The 14,317-nt window shown below is 41.3% G+C and overlaps 1 protein-coding gene across 4 annotated transcripts in view; it reads right to left on the reverse strand.

Annotated features, from left to right (window-relative positions):
• Nucleotides 1-232: 232 nt before the first annotated feature.
• The window catches only part of stxbp5a (syntaxin binding protein 5a (tomosyn)), a 216,033-nt gene continuing 201,948 nt past the window's right edge, over nucleotides 233-14,317 (reverse strand). For all 4 annotated transcript variants that reach the window (XM_068044510.1, XM_068044511.1, XM_068044509.1 and 1 more), the window contains 3 exons: nucleotides 13,289-13,400; nucleotides 7,964-8,184; nucleotides 233-3,013 (listed from right to left, as the gene is read on the reverse strand). In XM_068044510.1, the coding sequence (XP_067900611.1) occupies nucleotides 2,972-3,013; nucleotides 7,964-8,184; nucleotides 13,289-13,400 (375 nt within the window). In that variant the 3' untranslated portion in view covers nucleotides 233-2,971. The remainder of the gene's footprint in view (nucleotides 3,014-7,963; nucleotides 8,185-13,288; nucleotides 13,401-14,317) is intronic.

The raw sequence follows: 14,317 nt of genomic DNA on the forward strand, positions 1-14,317 counted from the left end.
CCATCACTAGGACTGTAACATTTCAAGACGACCCACTACTATCTTCTCAGGGCACCAAGGGATGACCTGTGCCAGTGTTGCCCGGATCCCAAGAACAAAGCAACACAAGTGCAACTTATGATCATTTTAGAAAAAAAAAAGACTTGCAGATTTAAAAGTAATGTCATTAGAAAGACATGTGGCTTTACAGACACCATATGAAACAAGTGCTTTGAAAACAAACACGTTCAGGTTTTTCAGCTAGACTGGAGATTTTAATTTTTTTTTAGAAAAACAATTTTCAGGAAAAAACATTACAATTTGGCAGAAGTACTCGGCAAATTCAACTTCATTAGCTTTTAATTTAACAGAACACTCAGAGACTTGATGCACATCACGGGTAACACACAAACAGCAGTTAATTTCGTGCACTTCCATCAAAAGATCAGGGAAATGAAGTACAGACCCTACACTGAAAACATGTTTAAGGAAATATATTTCTCAACACATATACTTCATATTTATATATTTTCAAATATGCTGAAAAGAAATCTGTTTCATTAAAGAAATCCTGAAATGCTAATCAAGAGGATAAAGACCCTTGTACATGTACAACTCCCCTTGTAGGAGCACTGTGCCTTCATAATTAGGGGAGAGACGACAATCTAGGCATCAGCCACTTTAAAAAGAGGTGCTCCAGATTTCAATGAGATACTTGAAACACAAACAGAAAAACACTGTAAACAAAAGGAATGAAAAGACCTCAAAAATAAATGCAAAAAAAGTGAATATGAAAAGCTTGGCAACGAATGATAACACAACAGATACCATTTCTGCACTGAAGACAACCATGCTCTCGGTGATCAACATTTTATATTGAGTGCAGATTAGAATTTCATCATGAAATAAATGCCTGTGAATTTCTAATCGACAGTATTTTAAAAGCATAGTGATTTGTTGCGTTGATCTAGACACAGTGCCTGCTGAGGTTTGTGAGGGATAGTTTTACTACATGGACAACCTACGACAGTGGAACTCCAACTACATTCCAAGTCCAGGCTTCGTTTTGATGAATAGCTGTTTCTGCTGGAGCGTGCAACTGCATTCCTTCGCAATCTCAGCCTTCAATTTCCCACACAAGACCCAAGATGAACATGTGCAATGATCATGAATGGGAAAGGTTGCAGACTTCACACACCATACCTAAAGCAAAATGACCAGGAGATGGGGGAGGTGAGTAAATAAAGAACTACTGTATGTACAAAACCAAAGGTAAAATACAGTTCTGACCAACTTCTCAGGTACATTTCATTTAATTTTCCAATATGGGCATTCCCAAAATATTGCACTAAATAGCAACTCCACGTACTGTAGCACGGAATGCTACGATACACCAATAATGTACAGCAAGGCATGAACAGGAATCAGAACCAGCCCCTACTGGCAGTTGACCTCACTTACAAAAGTACATTCAACTTCTAGCTGTGTTGGATATTCCATGTATACCATGCACAAAAGTGTTTTCAAAAGAAACTTCCATGTCCTACTAATTCGCCATCCACTCAGTCAGCCCCATCCACCTCTTCCTCCCACCTCAAATAATTTCAACGTGCCATCTTTCTCCCCTTTGGTTCCAACTGTATTTCTGCCAGGAAAATAGTTATTATCGACCAAAATTTGTTCCTTGAACAAGAAAAAATACTTCCATGGTCCCCCAAAGTATCCTGCAGACATAAATCCGCTAAATGGCATCAATTCATATAAGACCTAGGTAGTAAGGTAGGAAATAGTACAATAAATATATGTATTCAAACCGGAGTAAATCTGGCATCGGAATACAATTAAAGTTAAGAGTTTATTTGTATAATGGTTTTGTGGACTCAAACCCAAAATCAATCGGTTATGTTTTAATATTTTTTAAAAAAGGTCATTACTGTAGTTTTGAAAGGATTTGCATTATTGACAAATATTTATAGTAAATGGGGAAACATACATAGACTTATATTAACAAAAGTAACAAATCTAATTACAATACTTTCTGTATGAGTAATGTTACAGGCAGCATCTGGCATGAAATGAATCTGTATCAACTAAATCATCAGCTAAGGACAAAACTAGATCAAAAAATGTTATTCATTCAATCAGCACTGTACACAAACTGATATCATCCAATCACCACTGAACAGAAATCATCATCAACTAGTGTTGTACACAAAGCGACATCACCCAATCACCACCAGACAAAAATCAACATTGACCAACCAACGTTGGACATAACCCGACATCATCCAATCACTGCCAACATAAACCAGTATCATCCAATCAGCATTGGCCACAATCTGACATCATCCAATTACCACCAGACACAAACGGACAGCATCCAACCAGCGGACACACACCAATATCTAACCAGCATTAGACAAACAAGCATCATCCAATAAGAGTTGGATTCAAACCTGTATCTTCCAATCAGCGTCAGATGCAAATCAGTATCACCCAACCAGCATTGAACGCAAACCAATAAGGTGCACATTAATTTCTTGGGCCAGAAATGGATCATGGTTTGAGTTCTCATGTCAATACTCTGCTACACGTATTTATCCTCTTGTTTTGCATTTGTTGGCATCTGGAGTGAATGCAGTATTACATTTATAGCTCCATGGGTGAAACACTGGCAGAGACAATAGCACAAAACATTTGGCGTGTGAAATAACACAGAAAACCCAGCCTGCCCCATGTGTCCCTTGTTCCCTGCTCAGGTCCCACACTGTGCACAAACCCACAGTTACAGTAGAAAACACCTTCATGTTGCAAGTTTTCAGTTTCCTCCTCAGTTTAAAGCAATGTGACTGAGGGAAAGAGTTTATGAGTTGTGCTAGGAAACAGCAGTACTCAAAGATGAACCTCCTGTCCTGCAGAAATAAATGAAGAGGGAGAATCATCTGTGGATAACCTCCTTCCAGCTTTAGTTAGGTAATGTGGACCAAGGTTATCAGAACTGGTACCACTTCTTATCTTTACACTTTAACATCATCTGGAAAGAAAAGACAAAAATATTACTTCCAAAGAACAGACTGACAGGAGTTTATCTCTTCTCAGACATACACTTAACTATCAAAGGATCAAGATAGTAAAAGATTGGAACAAACAGATTTACTTCTGACCAGGTTTTCAAAGAATGGATTCAATTAGTACGATCTGATCTGGTTGTGCCAGTTTGAACCAGCAGTATAACCATTAACTGTACAGAGGGGTACTGGGCAGCAAAGCTTCCCTTCTGTCTGCCTTGTGACTTTTTTTCTAGCCTTTCCTTGCTATTGAGATGCCTGCCAACTGCTCCAAAAATCTCAGCAACATTTCTGAACAGAACACAAAAGACAAGCTTCTAGGGCATGTGTAACAAAGAATTGATTCCCTTTCTCAAAAAGTCGAGTTTTCTTATGGTACCAGATGAACTGCAATAACCTTGTCGAGTGCCTTGTGACATTTCATTCAATGGTCTCCCAATGAGTTTTACAAAACTATTCAGGGAATGTTCCAATCTAAAACAAAAGCTCAAACAACAGAGCACATTTACTAAAGGCAACTGATGGTGACACTGAATGCTGGGAGCCTATTTCCACTCTCCATTGAGGCAGGTGACAAATTAATTTTAGGGTAAAACCCATTAGTGGGAATAGGACCAGGAGGGTCTTGTTTTGGAATCACTTGATTGCGGGGCTCGGAATTTGGAAACACTACAATGGGATTCCATAGGTTTGACAGTACTGTGGTGGGAGTTCTGGCACTTCGCAGCATGGGAAGGGAATCCTGAAGTGGATCTTGGAATTTAACTGGACTGGGAGGCTTTGGAGATCTAGCAACAGAGCATGGGGGTGTGGGGGGAGGGAGGTTCCTGCGATTTGAGGGAAAGACAGGTGTGAATTGTTTAGTTTAGTTTAGAGATACAGCACTGAAACAGGCCCTTCGGCCCACCGAGTCTGTGCCGACCATCAACCACCCATTTATACTAATCCTACACTAATCCCATATTCCTACTGCATTCCCACCTGTCCCTATATTTCCCTACCACCTACCTATACTAGGGGCAATTTATAATGGCCAATTTACCTATCAACCTGCAAGTCTTTTGGCTTGTGGGAGGAAACCGGAGCACCTGGAGAAAACCCACGCAGACACGGGGAGAACTTGCAAACTCCACACAGGCAGTACCCAGAATTGAACCCGGGTCGCTGGAGCTGTGAGGCTGCGGTGCTAACCACTGCGCCTCAGCCTCAAAACCTCAGCCTATCCCAAAGCACTTTAAAGCCAATGAATTGCTTTTTGAAGTGTATTCACTGCTGTAAGGAAGGAAAATGCAGCAGCCAATTTGTGCACAGTAAGTAAAATGTCACAAACAACAATATGACCAGATGTTTTAGTGATGTCAATTGAGGGAGAAATATTGGCAGGGATACCAGGAGAATTCCTCTGCTCTTCAAAATAATGTTACGGACTCTTCTATGTTCATCCGAGAGGGCAGAAGGAGCTTCAGTTTAACATCTCATCTAAAAGCATCTCTGACAGTGCAGCACTCCCATAGTATGGCACTTAAATGTCAGCCTGGATGATGTGCTCAAGTCTCTGGAGTGGGACTTGAGTCCACAAACTTTTGACTCAGTGGTTAAGTGTGCCACCACTAAGCCATGACTATTTTGGCTCTGGGAAATGCTGACCCTCTTGAGCATCCTATCTCACTGTGATAATTGCACACTCTTGTGAACAATTAATTTTTCTATTTACAGGTTCATTTATTTCATCACAAATACTGCATATTCTCATAAGGAAAGATCTTGCACTTATAGAGCATTGTAACACACCTGAGGCAAATATAATAGCCAACTTACACACAGAAAAGGCTCACAATCAAACGAACAATTTGTTTTTGGTGCTGCTGATTGAGGGATGAATATTAGCTAGGACACTGGAGAATTCACAGCTTTTCTTTAAATAGTACCTCAGTAGGATATTTTATATCTAGGACAGACAGGACCTCAGTTTAAAGTCTCATCATGAAGATGTAGCACTTCCACAGTACTAAAGTGTTGGCCTTGATTATGGTCCTATGTCCTGGAGTGGGGCTTTAGCCTGCAACCTTCAGAGGTGAATGTGCTAACCACTGAGCCAAGCTGATACCAGTGTTGGTCAGAATGCTCAGATCTGATGGCTTTATGAAAAAGAGCAAAGAATTAAGACTTTAAGAAAACATCTTATCAAATCTTTCAGACAGCTCAAAGAACTTCAAATATAATTGACTGCAGTGTGGTAGTTGCTGTTTTGGCAGCAAAACCAAGTACCTGGACCCACTATTTAAACAGTTTAAGAACAAGTTAAAAGCTTTCTGGAGTATATTTCTTAAAAAGAAAGTTTGAATGGAAAAGTAATGCAAGGAACTTGCCAAAACCAGGAAAAGGTGCTGTACAATTCTCAGTTATTTGGTTGAAAACTACATTCCGTAGGAAGATGTTGGTCTACCAGTAGGCACTGCCATCTTTGATGGATTTCCGAGATTGGCTGCATGAACCTGTTGGTTGTGTCACTGAGCCAGAGCTCTCAGAAGCTCCTGCAGCTCCTTCAGGCTTTGGTGGAGTGCCCTGGAACCTCTTCAGGGACATCATACCCTGCCAGCTGATAGCAGATGACAATATGTTCTAACAATCAGTGTACACGACATTAAATTCCAAAATTCCAAAAACCCCAAATTCTACTCTTATGACACAAACAATGAGGACATTTTCTAAAATTCTTAGTCCTAGTCCATGGTAAAAGGCCAGATTGAGATACTTAAATATTCCTTCTTTGGTGCACAAGATACTGTATATAAAGGGAAGACAAAAACATAGGCCATAGTGACCTCAATTCCCAGTTTATTATCAATGATTTCCCTGGCCCCGATCAGAGGTAGAAACAAAGCTGTTTCACCTAACAGCGATTTTACCTCCATTACAGTCAAATGCCCAAAAGGGAAGCAATGATCAGCTCAGGAAACATTGGGTTTGTTGGAATCAAGGGCTGTGGGTGGGAGATCAAGCTGCCTTTATGAAACAGGTGGTCACTGAATGGGAACAATTGTTTTAAAGGAACACAGAGATATGAAACCCTGTTGCCACAAACATTTTAGTGCAAGCTGGACTGAGGCTTTACTCAGCAAGACAGAGGGAGCCTGACTGACACCACACAACTAAGAAACAAGTCCCTTCTTTTGGCATCACAGAGCAAATCACTAACACTTTAACATAGTTTGTGTAGTTACCCCAATATTTGCATTATTGTGGTTTGTACAAGCTGAGGATTTAACCTTTGAATTAGCACATTTATCCTGTTCATTAGCCTAGGTAAGTAATCTAACACTATTATTAACCTCAAAGACTGCTTTTAAGTACAATGACTAAGTTTGGCAAAGATATCAAATTTCTATGGGAGCAGCGGACATTACATGCTGATGAGTAATAAGTGGCATAAATTAGAAAAGCAGGGGTGGCTTATAATTAAATAAGATGCAGCAAGAAAAGATTTTGACCCATAATTTCTCAGTTTTGTACGGCAGATATTACCAGGGTTAGAGGGATAGTTGGGTGCAAGATGTTGAGACACAGATATCTGAGCACAAAATCGAGGCTGACACTTCAGTATTGAGGAAGTGCTACACTGTCAAGGTGATGCCTTTCGGATTAAACGTTCAACCGAAGCCTGTCTGCCCTCTCAGGTGGAGGTAAAAGAGCCCATGGCACTATTTTGAAGATATTAACATATATTAAAAGGGAGATGGAGACGTAGTGGTAATGGCACTGGACTAGTAATCCAGAGGTCCAAGCTAATGTCCTGGAAACATGGGTTCAAATCCCACCATGACAGCTAGTGGAATTTAAATTCAATTAATTAAGAAATTCAATGAATTAATTAAAAAAATCTGGAATTGAAAACGAGACCCAATAATGGCGCCATGAAACGATCGATTGTCGTAAAAACTCATCTGGTTCACTAATATCCTTTAGGGAAGGAAATCTGCTGTCCTTACCTGGTCTGGCTTACATGAGACTTCAGATGCACAGCAACGTGGTTGACTATTAACTGCCCTCAAATGGCAGTTCAAGGGCAATTAGGGATGGGCGACAAATTTGGCCTGCCAGCAATGCCCACATTCCATGAAAGAATTTTTAAAAAATCCCTCAATCAACACCACTAAAACAGGTTGCTTGCAAATTAGCTGCCACATTTCTTACATTAAACGACAGTGACTACACTTCAAAAAAGTATTTCATTGGCTGAAAAGCAATTTATAAAGCTCTGAGGTCATAAAAGGTGTGATATAAACCCAAGTTCTTTCTTTAAAAAACACAGGTCTAGGGAAGTAATGGACATCATTGGTGTGATCAACTGGGACACTGAATGTAGTTTCCTGCTGTGCACTGATGCAACACAATCAGAACAAACTGTTCTTTATCAATCTGCTTAAAATTAGAAGAGATTTTAAAAGGGATATTAAGTGCACGGCAAACTTCAATTTATGAAGAGAAAGTGTTATTTGCACCACAATATTCAGCTGAATGATGGACCATAATACAATTTACACCATTGCATTATATATTATGAGCAAACAAATAACATTTGCTGCATGGCTTTTCATGATGAAGATACTGTTCTGGATCTTATGCCATTCAGCTATTGAATGTTCAACCAATTATTATGCAGGGATAAGATAACCCAGGGGTACTAGACGGAGAAACCGTGATCCATGGAAAAGGCAACCGGTTTCTTGTGAAAGGTAGGACGAAAGAACTTGCATTTATATAGTGTCAAGTTCTTTTGAAGTGTAGTCACTTTTACAAGTTTTTGTTGCAAGCTAAGGAAACCAGAAGTTAGAGATAACATGAGAAGCCACTTGCTAGAAGTGGAACAGACCAGTGCCTAGTGTAGCTAAATCTGGGTAGATTCGATTCCTTACCTCATGAGCATGTTTAGAGAACGTGTCGGCACTGTATAACATGGCCGCTGTTCGTTCTTCCAGCTCACTCAGTTTCTGCCCTCTTTCGTCGAGTGCTATCCTGGCTCGTGCCAGCTCTCCCGCAACACCAGATGCTGCTCCTTTGACACCTTCAATTCCACCAGTCCCTGGGATATGCTGGGCCAGGCTCCTTGAGGGTTTTCCTGCTGCAGACTCACCAACTGGTATAAAGGAAAAGGAAATATATTGCAGAGAAAGTAAAATAGAGAAATAAGGTTTTGAAAATAATTAAAATTTCAGAAATTAAACTATAATATATTGTAAAGCATATTGCTAGTTTTTAGACTTAAATATCAAAAATGGTTTCTTTCTGCCTACTAAATTGCAGGAGTGTTAGTCCTAGAGAATGAAATGGTTCCCATTTCCGATGTCCACTGCCAAGAAATTCCAAATCAGTTAGAGGATGTGCGAGCTGGAATCACTGGCTACCTTTTCACTCTGCTCCAGCAATGTTCCTTAACACTGGCTTTAGAAAATCAATGGATCACTACACTATTGTAACATTTCCAAATGACACTTTAGTCACCCTATGGGACATTAATGAATGAGACAATATGCTGCCAAATTATAAGCAGTTTTGTGCTACGGATACCTACACCAAGAAATTGGGTTGATATTGCCTAATGCACCAATTTTGGGCCCGTAAAGCTGAGAATTAGGCAAAAGTAGTAAAACTTCTACTCGTCAGAATAGAGTCCATGCCCAAATGTGAAATGGCAACATCCCAAAGTAAATACATCTACCCAATACATCATCTGTTTGGGCAGAACTGGAATAGCCAGCATTCAGATCCAAGTACAATCAAAGCTGGACTCATCACAAGGCCACTCAAATAGAAATCCGAGATGTGAATTGATTGAAATATGAAACAATAAATGGAGAAAGCTCCAGCAGTCAGGGGCACTGACCAGCTGAACTGCCACAGGGAGTAGCAGAACTCCAGGGAAGACTGTTCTGGGTACCCTGTAGTCCATTCCATACATAAATCTATAGTAAAAAAAAATGGAGATACTATGTGCCCAGGGATTGTTGGTGTGCCAGATGTTGCCAGACCTGCTGAGTATTTCCAGCCCTGATTTATTTATTGCTCATTTTGCCAACTCCCAAGTTCTGCCCTTCACAAATTGCAACTTAGCCAAACTTAGCCACATTCTAATACCCTTGTGCTCTTCAACTTTCATTGCCTTTCTATCCCAGGGTTGCCCAACATTTTTGGGCGGAGGGCCGCATTCCAATTTTTGCCTGGCTAGGGGAGCCGGTGAGCAAATTTCAAAAGATAAAGGCATTAAAAATTTATCTTGCCAATAAAAACAAATGTGCATTTTTGTGAAGAAGTTTTAAATGTGAAGACTAATGTATTGACCTACTTGCTCGTCACTATATTGAAAACTGATTTAGTGACCTATCTGGCATTGTTTTTGTTTTATTAAGTAGTCAATCTCTGCCCGCACACTAGATGTAGCGATGCAGAGTATTCTGGATAGATGTCCACCTTTCAGGAGAGACCTCAATCTCTCGTCCCCTTCTCCCCGCGCTGTATATCTCACTCGCTCCCCCCTCTACGACCCTGCGAACTCCTCCATTCCTCTATGTGCACTCCACTCATCCTCAATGACTATATTTCTAAAGTAGTTCAGTGGCTGTGAAGTGCTTTGAGACATCCTGATATTATGTAAGTTTGCGCATAAATACAACTTGTTATTCTATTTCTGCACACATCTGCATTTCCCTTCAGTTTGCTCCATCCTCACTCACACAGCCTTCAGCTGTTTATATCCTACTTCACTGGACACCCTCCAGAAAATTTTCTGCTTTCCTTTTTTGAATGTCTGCTCAAAACTTACCACTTCAATCTTCCTTTCAGTTCCACTATTGGTGGCTGTGTCTTCAACTGCCGAGGCCTAAACTTTGGAATTCCCTCCTTAAAACTCTCTGCCTCTCTGCTGCTCGCTTCTCCTTTAAGACAACTATTTAAAACCTACCTCTTTGCCCAAGCTTTTACTCACCTGCCCTTATGTGGCTCAGCGCCAAAGAAATGGTAGTGAAGCTAAATGATTACTTTGTGTCTGTCTTCACTGAGGAAGATGCAAGAAATCTCCCAGAATTAGAGACACAAGTTACTAGGGAGAATGAGAAATTGAAGGAAATTAGTATTAGTAAGAAGGCTGCATTGGAGAAATTAATGGGGCTGAAGGTTGATAAGTCCCCAGGACCTGATATTCTACATCTCAGTGTTGAGAGATGTAGCTATGGAGATCATGGATGCATTGGTGATCAGCTTCCAAAATTCTATAGGTTCTGGAACAGTTCCTGCAGATTGAAAGGTAGCAAATGTCACCCCACTATTTAAGAACGGAGGGAGAGAGAAAACAGAGAACTACAGACTTGTTACATCAGTAGTAGGGAAAATGTTAGAATCTATTATAAGGGATGTGATAAATGGACACTTGGATAATAATGATCTGATTGGGAATAGTCAACATGGATTTATGAATGGGAAATCATGTTTGAAGAACCTGTTGGAGTTTTTGAGGGTTGCTAACAGAATTGATAAAGGGGAGTTGGTGGATGTAATATACTTGGATTTTTAGAAGGCTTTTGATAAAGTCCCCCACAGGAGGTTGGTTAGCAAAATTAAAGCACATGGGATAGGAGGTAATATACTGGCATGGATTAAGGATTGGTTAACAGGCAGAAAACAGAGAGTAGGAATAAACGGGTCATTCTCGCATTGGCAGGCTGTGACTAGTGCAGTACCACAAGGATCAGTACTTAGGTCCCAGCTGTTTACAAGATATATCAATGATTTGGATGTGGGGACCAAATGGAATATTTCCAAGTTTGCAGAGGACATTAAACTAGGTGGGAATGTGGTTTGTGAGGAGGATGCAAAGCCGCTTCATGAGGATTTGGACAGACTTAGTGAGCGGGCAAGAACATAGCAGATGGAATATGTGGGTGAGGTTATCCATTTTGGTAGGAGGAACAGGTGTGCGGAGCATTTCTTAAATGGTAAGAGATTAGAAAGTGTAGATGTACAAAGGGACCTGGGTGTCCTCATCAATACGTCACTGAAAGAGAACATGCAGGTGAAGCAAGCAATTAAGAAGGCTAATGGTATGTTAGCCTTTATTTCAAGAGGATTGCGGACTGCAGCGGTTCAAGAAGGCAGCTCACCACCATCTTCTCAAGGGCAATTAGGGATGGGCAATAAATGCTGGCCTGGCAAGCGTCACCCACATCCCATGAATGAATAAAAAAAAAATAATTTGAGTACAGGAGTTTCAAAGTCTTGCTTCAATTGTGTAGAACCTTGGTTAGACCGCACCTGGAGTACAATGTGCAGTTCTGGCCCCCTTACCTTAGGAAGGATTTTATTGCCATAAAGGGAGTGCAACAAAGCTTCGCCAGACTTGTTCCTGGGATGGTGGGACTGTCCTACGAAGATAGGTTGGGGAAACTGGGCCTGTATTCTCTGGAGTTTCGAAGAATGAGGTGATCTCATTGAAACCTACAAAATACTTAAAGGGATAGACGCAGGCAAGATGTTACCCCTGGTTGGAGAATCTAGAACCAGGGGACCAAATTTCAACATAAGGGGGAAGCCACTTAGGACTGTGATGCGGAGAAATTTCCTTATTCAGAGGAATTCTCTAGCCCTGAGGGCTGTGGAAGTTCAGTCATTGAGTATGTTTAAAGCAGAGATTGATAGATTTCTAAATACCAATGACATAAAGGGACATGGGGATAGCATGGGAAAAAGGCATTGAAATGGATGATCAACCATGATCATATCGATTGGCAAAGCAGGCTCGATGGGCTGAATGGCCTACTCCTGCTCCTATGTTCCTTCTTGTCCACTGCTCAGTGTGCAGTTGTCGTCCCTCTGTGAAGTGCTTAGTTTGCAATCTTAGTGCTATATTCGACCCCAGGATGAACTTCCGAGCACATATCCATGCCATCACCAAGACTGCCTATTTCCACTTCCATAACATCGCCCAATTCTTCCCCACCCTCAGCTTATCTGCTGCTGAAACCCTCATTCATGCCTTTGTTACCTCTAGACTTGATTATTACAATGCACTCCTGGCTGGCCTCCCATCTTCCACCCTCCATAAACTTAGTCATCCAAAATTCTGCTGCCTGTACCCCAACATTGCATCAAGTCCCATTCACCCATCAGCCAAGCTCACATCCCTCCAAGGCCTCACCCCATTCCATATCTGCAACCTTCTCTACCCAACAACCCTACACAACATCTTCTACGTCTCCAATTGCTCTTGCGTATCCGTGACTTTCATCGTTTCACCATTGGTGGCGGTCTCTTCAGCTGCCAAGGCCTAAGCTCTGCAATTCCCTTCCTAAAACTCTCCGCCTCTCTACTGCTCATTTCTCCTTTAAGATGTTCTTTAAAACCTACCTCTTTGCCCAAGCTCTTGGTCATCTGCCCTTATGCGGCTCAGTGATAACGCTCCTGCAAAGTGACTTGGGGTGTGTTAAAGGCACTATATTTTTATAAATTGTTGTTCCTTTGGGACAATATATTACTCTTGGGACATCTGTTAGTACCACCATGAGGAGGTTGATCAAACATACCCTGACTTTATAATATGTCCGATAACTATCAGAAAACAAACCGACAATGTTGCATTCTTACTTACTTACAAAGTAAGAATGCAACATTGTCGGTTTGTTTTCTGATAGTTATCGGACATATTATAAAGCCAGAGTATGTAAACACACCGAAGGGCAAAGTCTTGTCCCTAAATCAGAAGCAGCCACCCATATTACATATCTCGCCCCTTATTACCTTCGACCTCTCCAAATTTCATCATTTCCTTATTGCCCTGTGTTAATCATTGCCCTCCTATACACGATCCTACATGACTTCCCTTACTCTACAATCTCTTCACTCCCTACACTCTTGTTTTCTGGCCATCTTTGCAGTTCCCTTCAATCTACTCCACCTTTAGTCACAGAACCATCAGCTGCTGAGAACCCAGCCCCTTGTTCTGCTGGAGTTGATTTCGCAAATCACAGGTGGAGCCGATTTTCCACGGGGAGACTATGACATCTATTTTTCCTTTTTGTTCTTATTCATCCTGTTTTTATGCTATAAAACATCTGCAATGAAGCAGCCTGAGAGCAGGTACTTTGCTCACCAACGCTTCTCCAGCTTGCAAGCAAGGATGACACTGAGGCCTTAAACAATCCAGCGAAGGTCTAAGGACTGTGGTCATCCTGTCATTACGATGCTGTACTTACAAAGCTCTTCTCTGTCCAGTGACTGGGCACCACCACCAAACAAGCCTTTAAAGAACCCTCTGTTTGGAGCTTCTGGTGTTTCCACAGGAGTAAACAGTTCTCCTAGCATTTCCTGGAAGAAAGTGAAAGATTATTTATTTAGAAACTTTTTACAAAAACAGAGAACATACATTTGAAAAAACACTGCATTGCTAACTACACTCAGTGTCCTATGATACCACTTCATAGGGAAAAAGACCCTTCAATTCGTACTTGCCGTAATGATTGATCCTCACTCACTGCACACAATGTCTTATCTTGAGGTGAGCCTTTACTACTGAGTGGAGAAAGCAGCTTAGAGCTTTCTGAATCCTATTTGTGCAATGCTAAGTTTGGACTGAGTCCCTGAACACTATTAGTGCAGTGCAAGGCTTGGATCAAGTCCCTGAACAGTAAAATAATGACACGCACATCATATGCTAGTGGGTGGAAGGTGGTCAATGCACCCAGTGAAATACACACTTATAATCACTGTTTTAAGCCTTTCGTGGAGAAGCTTTACTATTTTTCCCAATTGGCTGCCATAATGTCAGGGGGATCAGTGGAGACCTCAAGCAGCATGGCTGCATTTTCCTTTGAAGATACAGTGACCGAATGAGAGAATCCTCTCAGAAAATTCTAGGTATAGTGATGTTGTCAAAACATTTAGCTGGGATTCCAGCTGCCTTGAGCTGACCTATTCGAGAGCCATGCGATCAAATCTCAAAGTAGGCACGAATAAGGCATTGCAGGCGGCAGTTAGCAGTGCCTACCACGGAGAAGGATCTGTGGCATTCAACAGGTGCTTGTAGTGACTGCTGGTCACGAGGCTCAGGTTGATCTAATACTAAGGAGCCCTGCCTAGACCATGATCCCGGATAACATCAGCAGAACAATTAAAACTTGATACGACAGTCCTACGACTAGGAAGACTTGAAAGTATGAATCAGTAAAACACTTCCCTGCAATGAGAAGACAACCGAACACGACCGCAAAAGAAAACGACAGTAC

This window comes from Heterodontus francisci, chromosome 13, assembly GCF_036365525.1.
Source record: "Heterodontus francisci isolate sHetFra1 chromosome 13, sHetFra1.hap1, whole genome shotgun sequence".
NCBI classification, from domain to species: Eukaryota; Metazoa; Chordata; class Chondrichthyes; order Heterodontiformes; family Heterodontidae; genus Heterodontus; species Heterodontus francisci.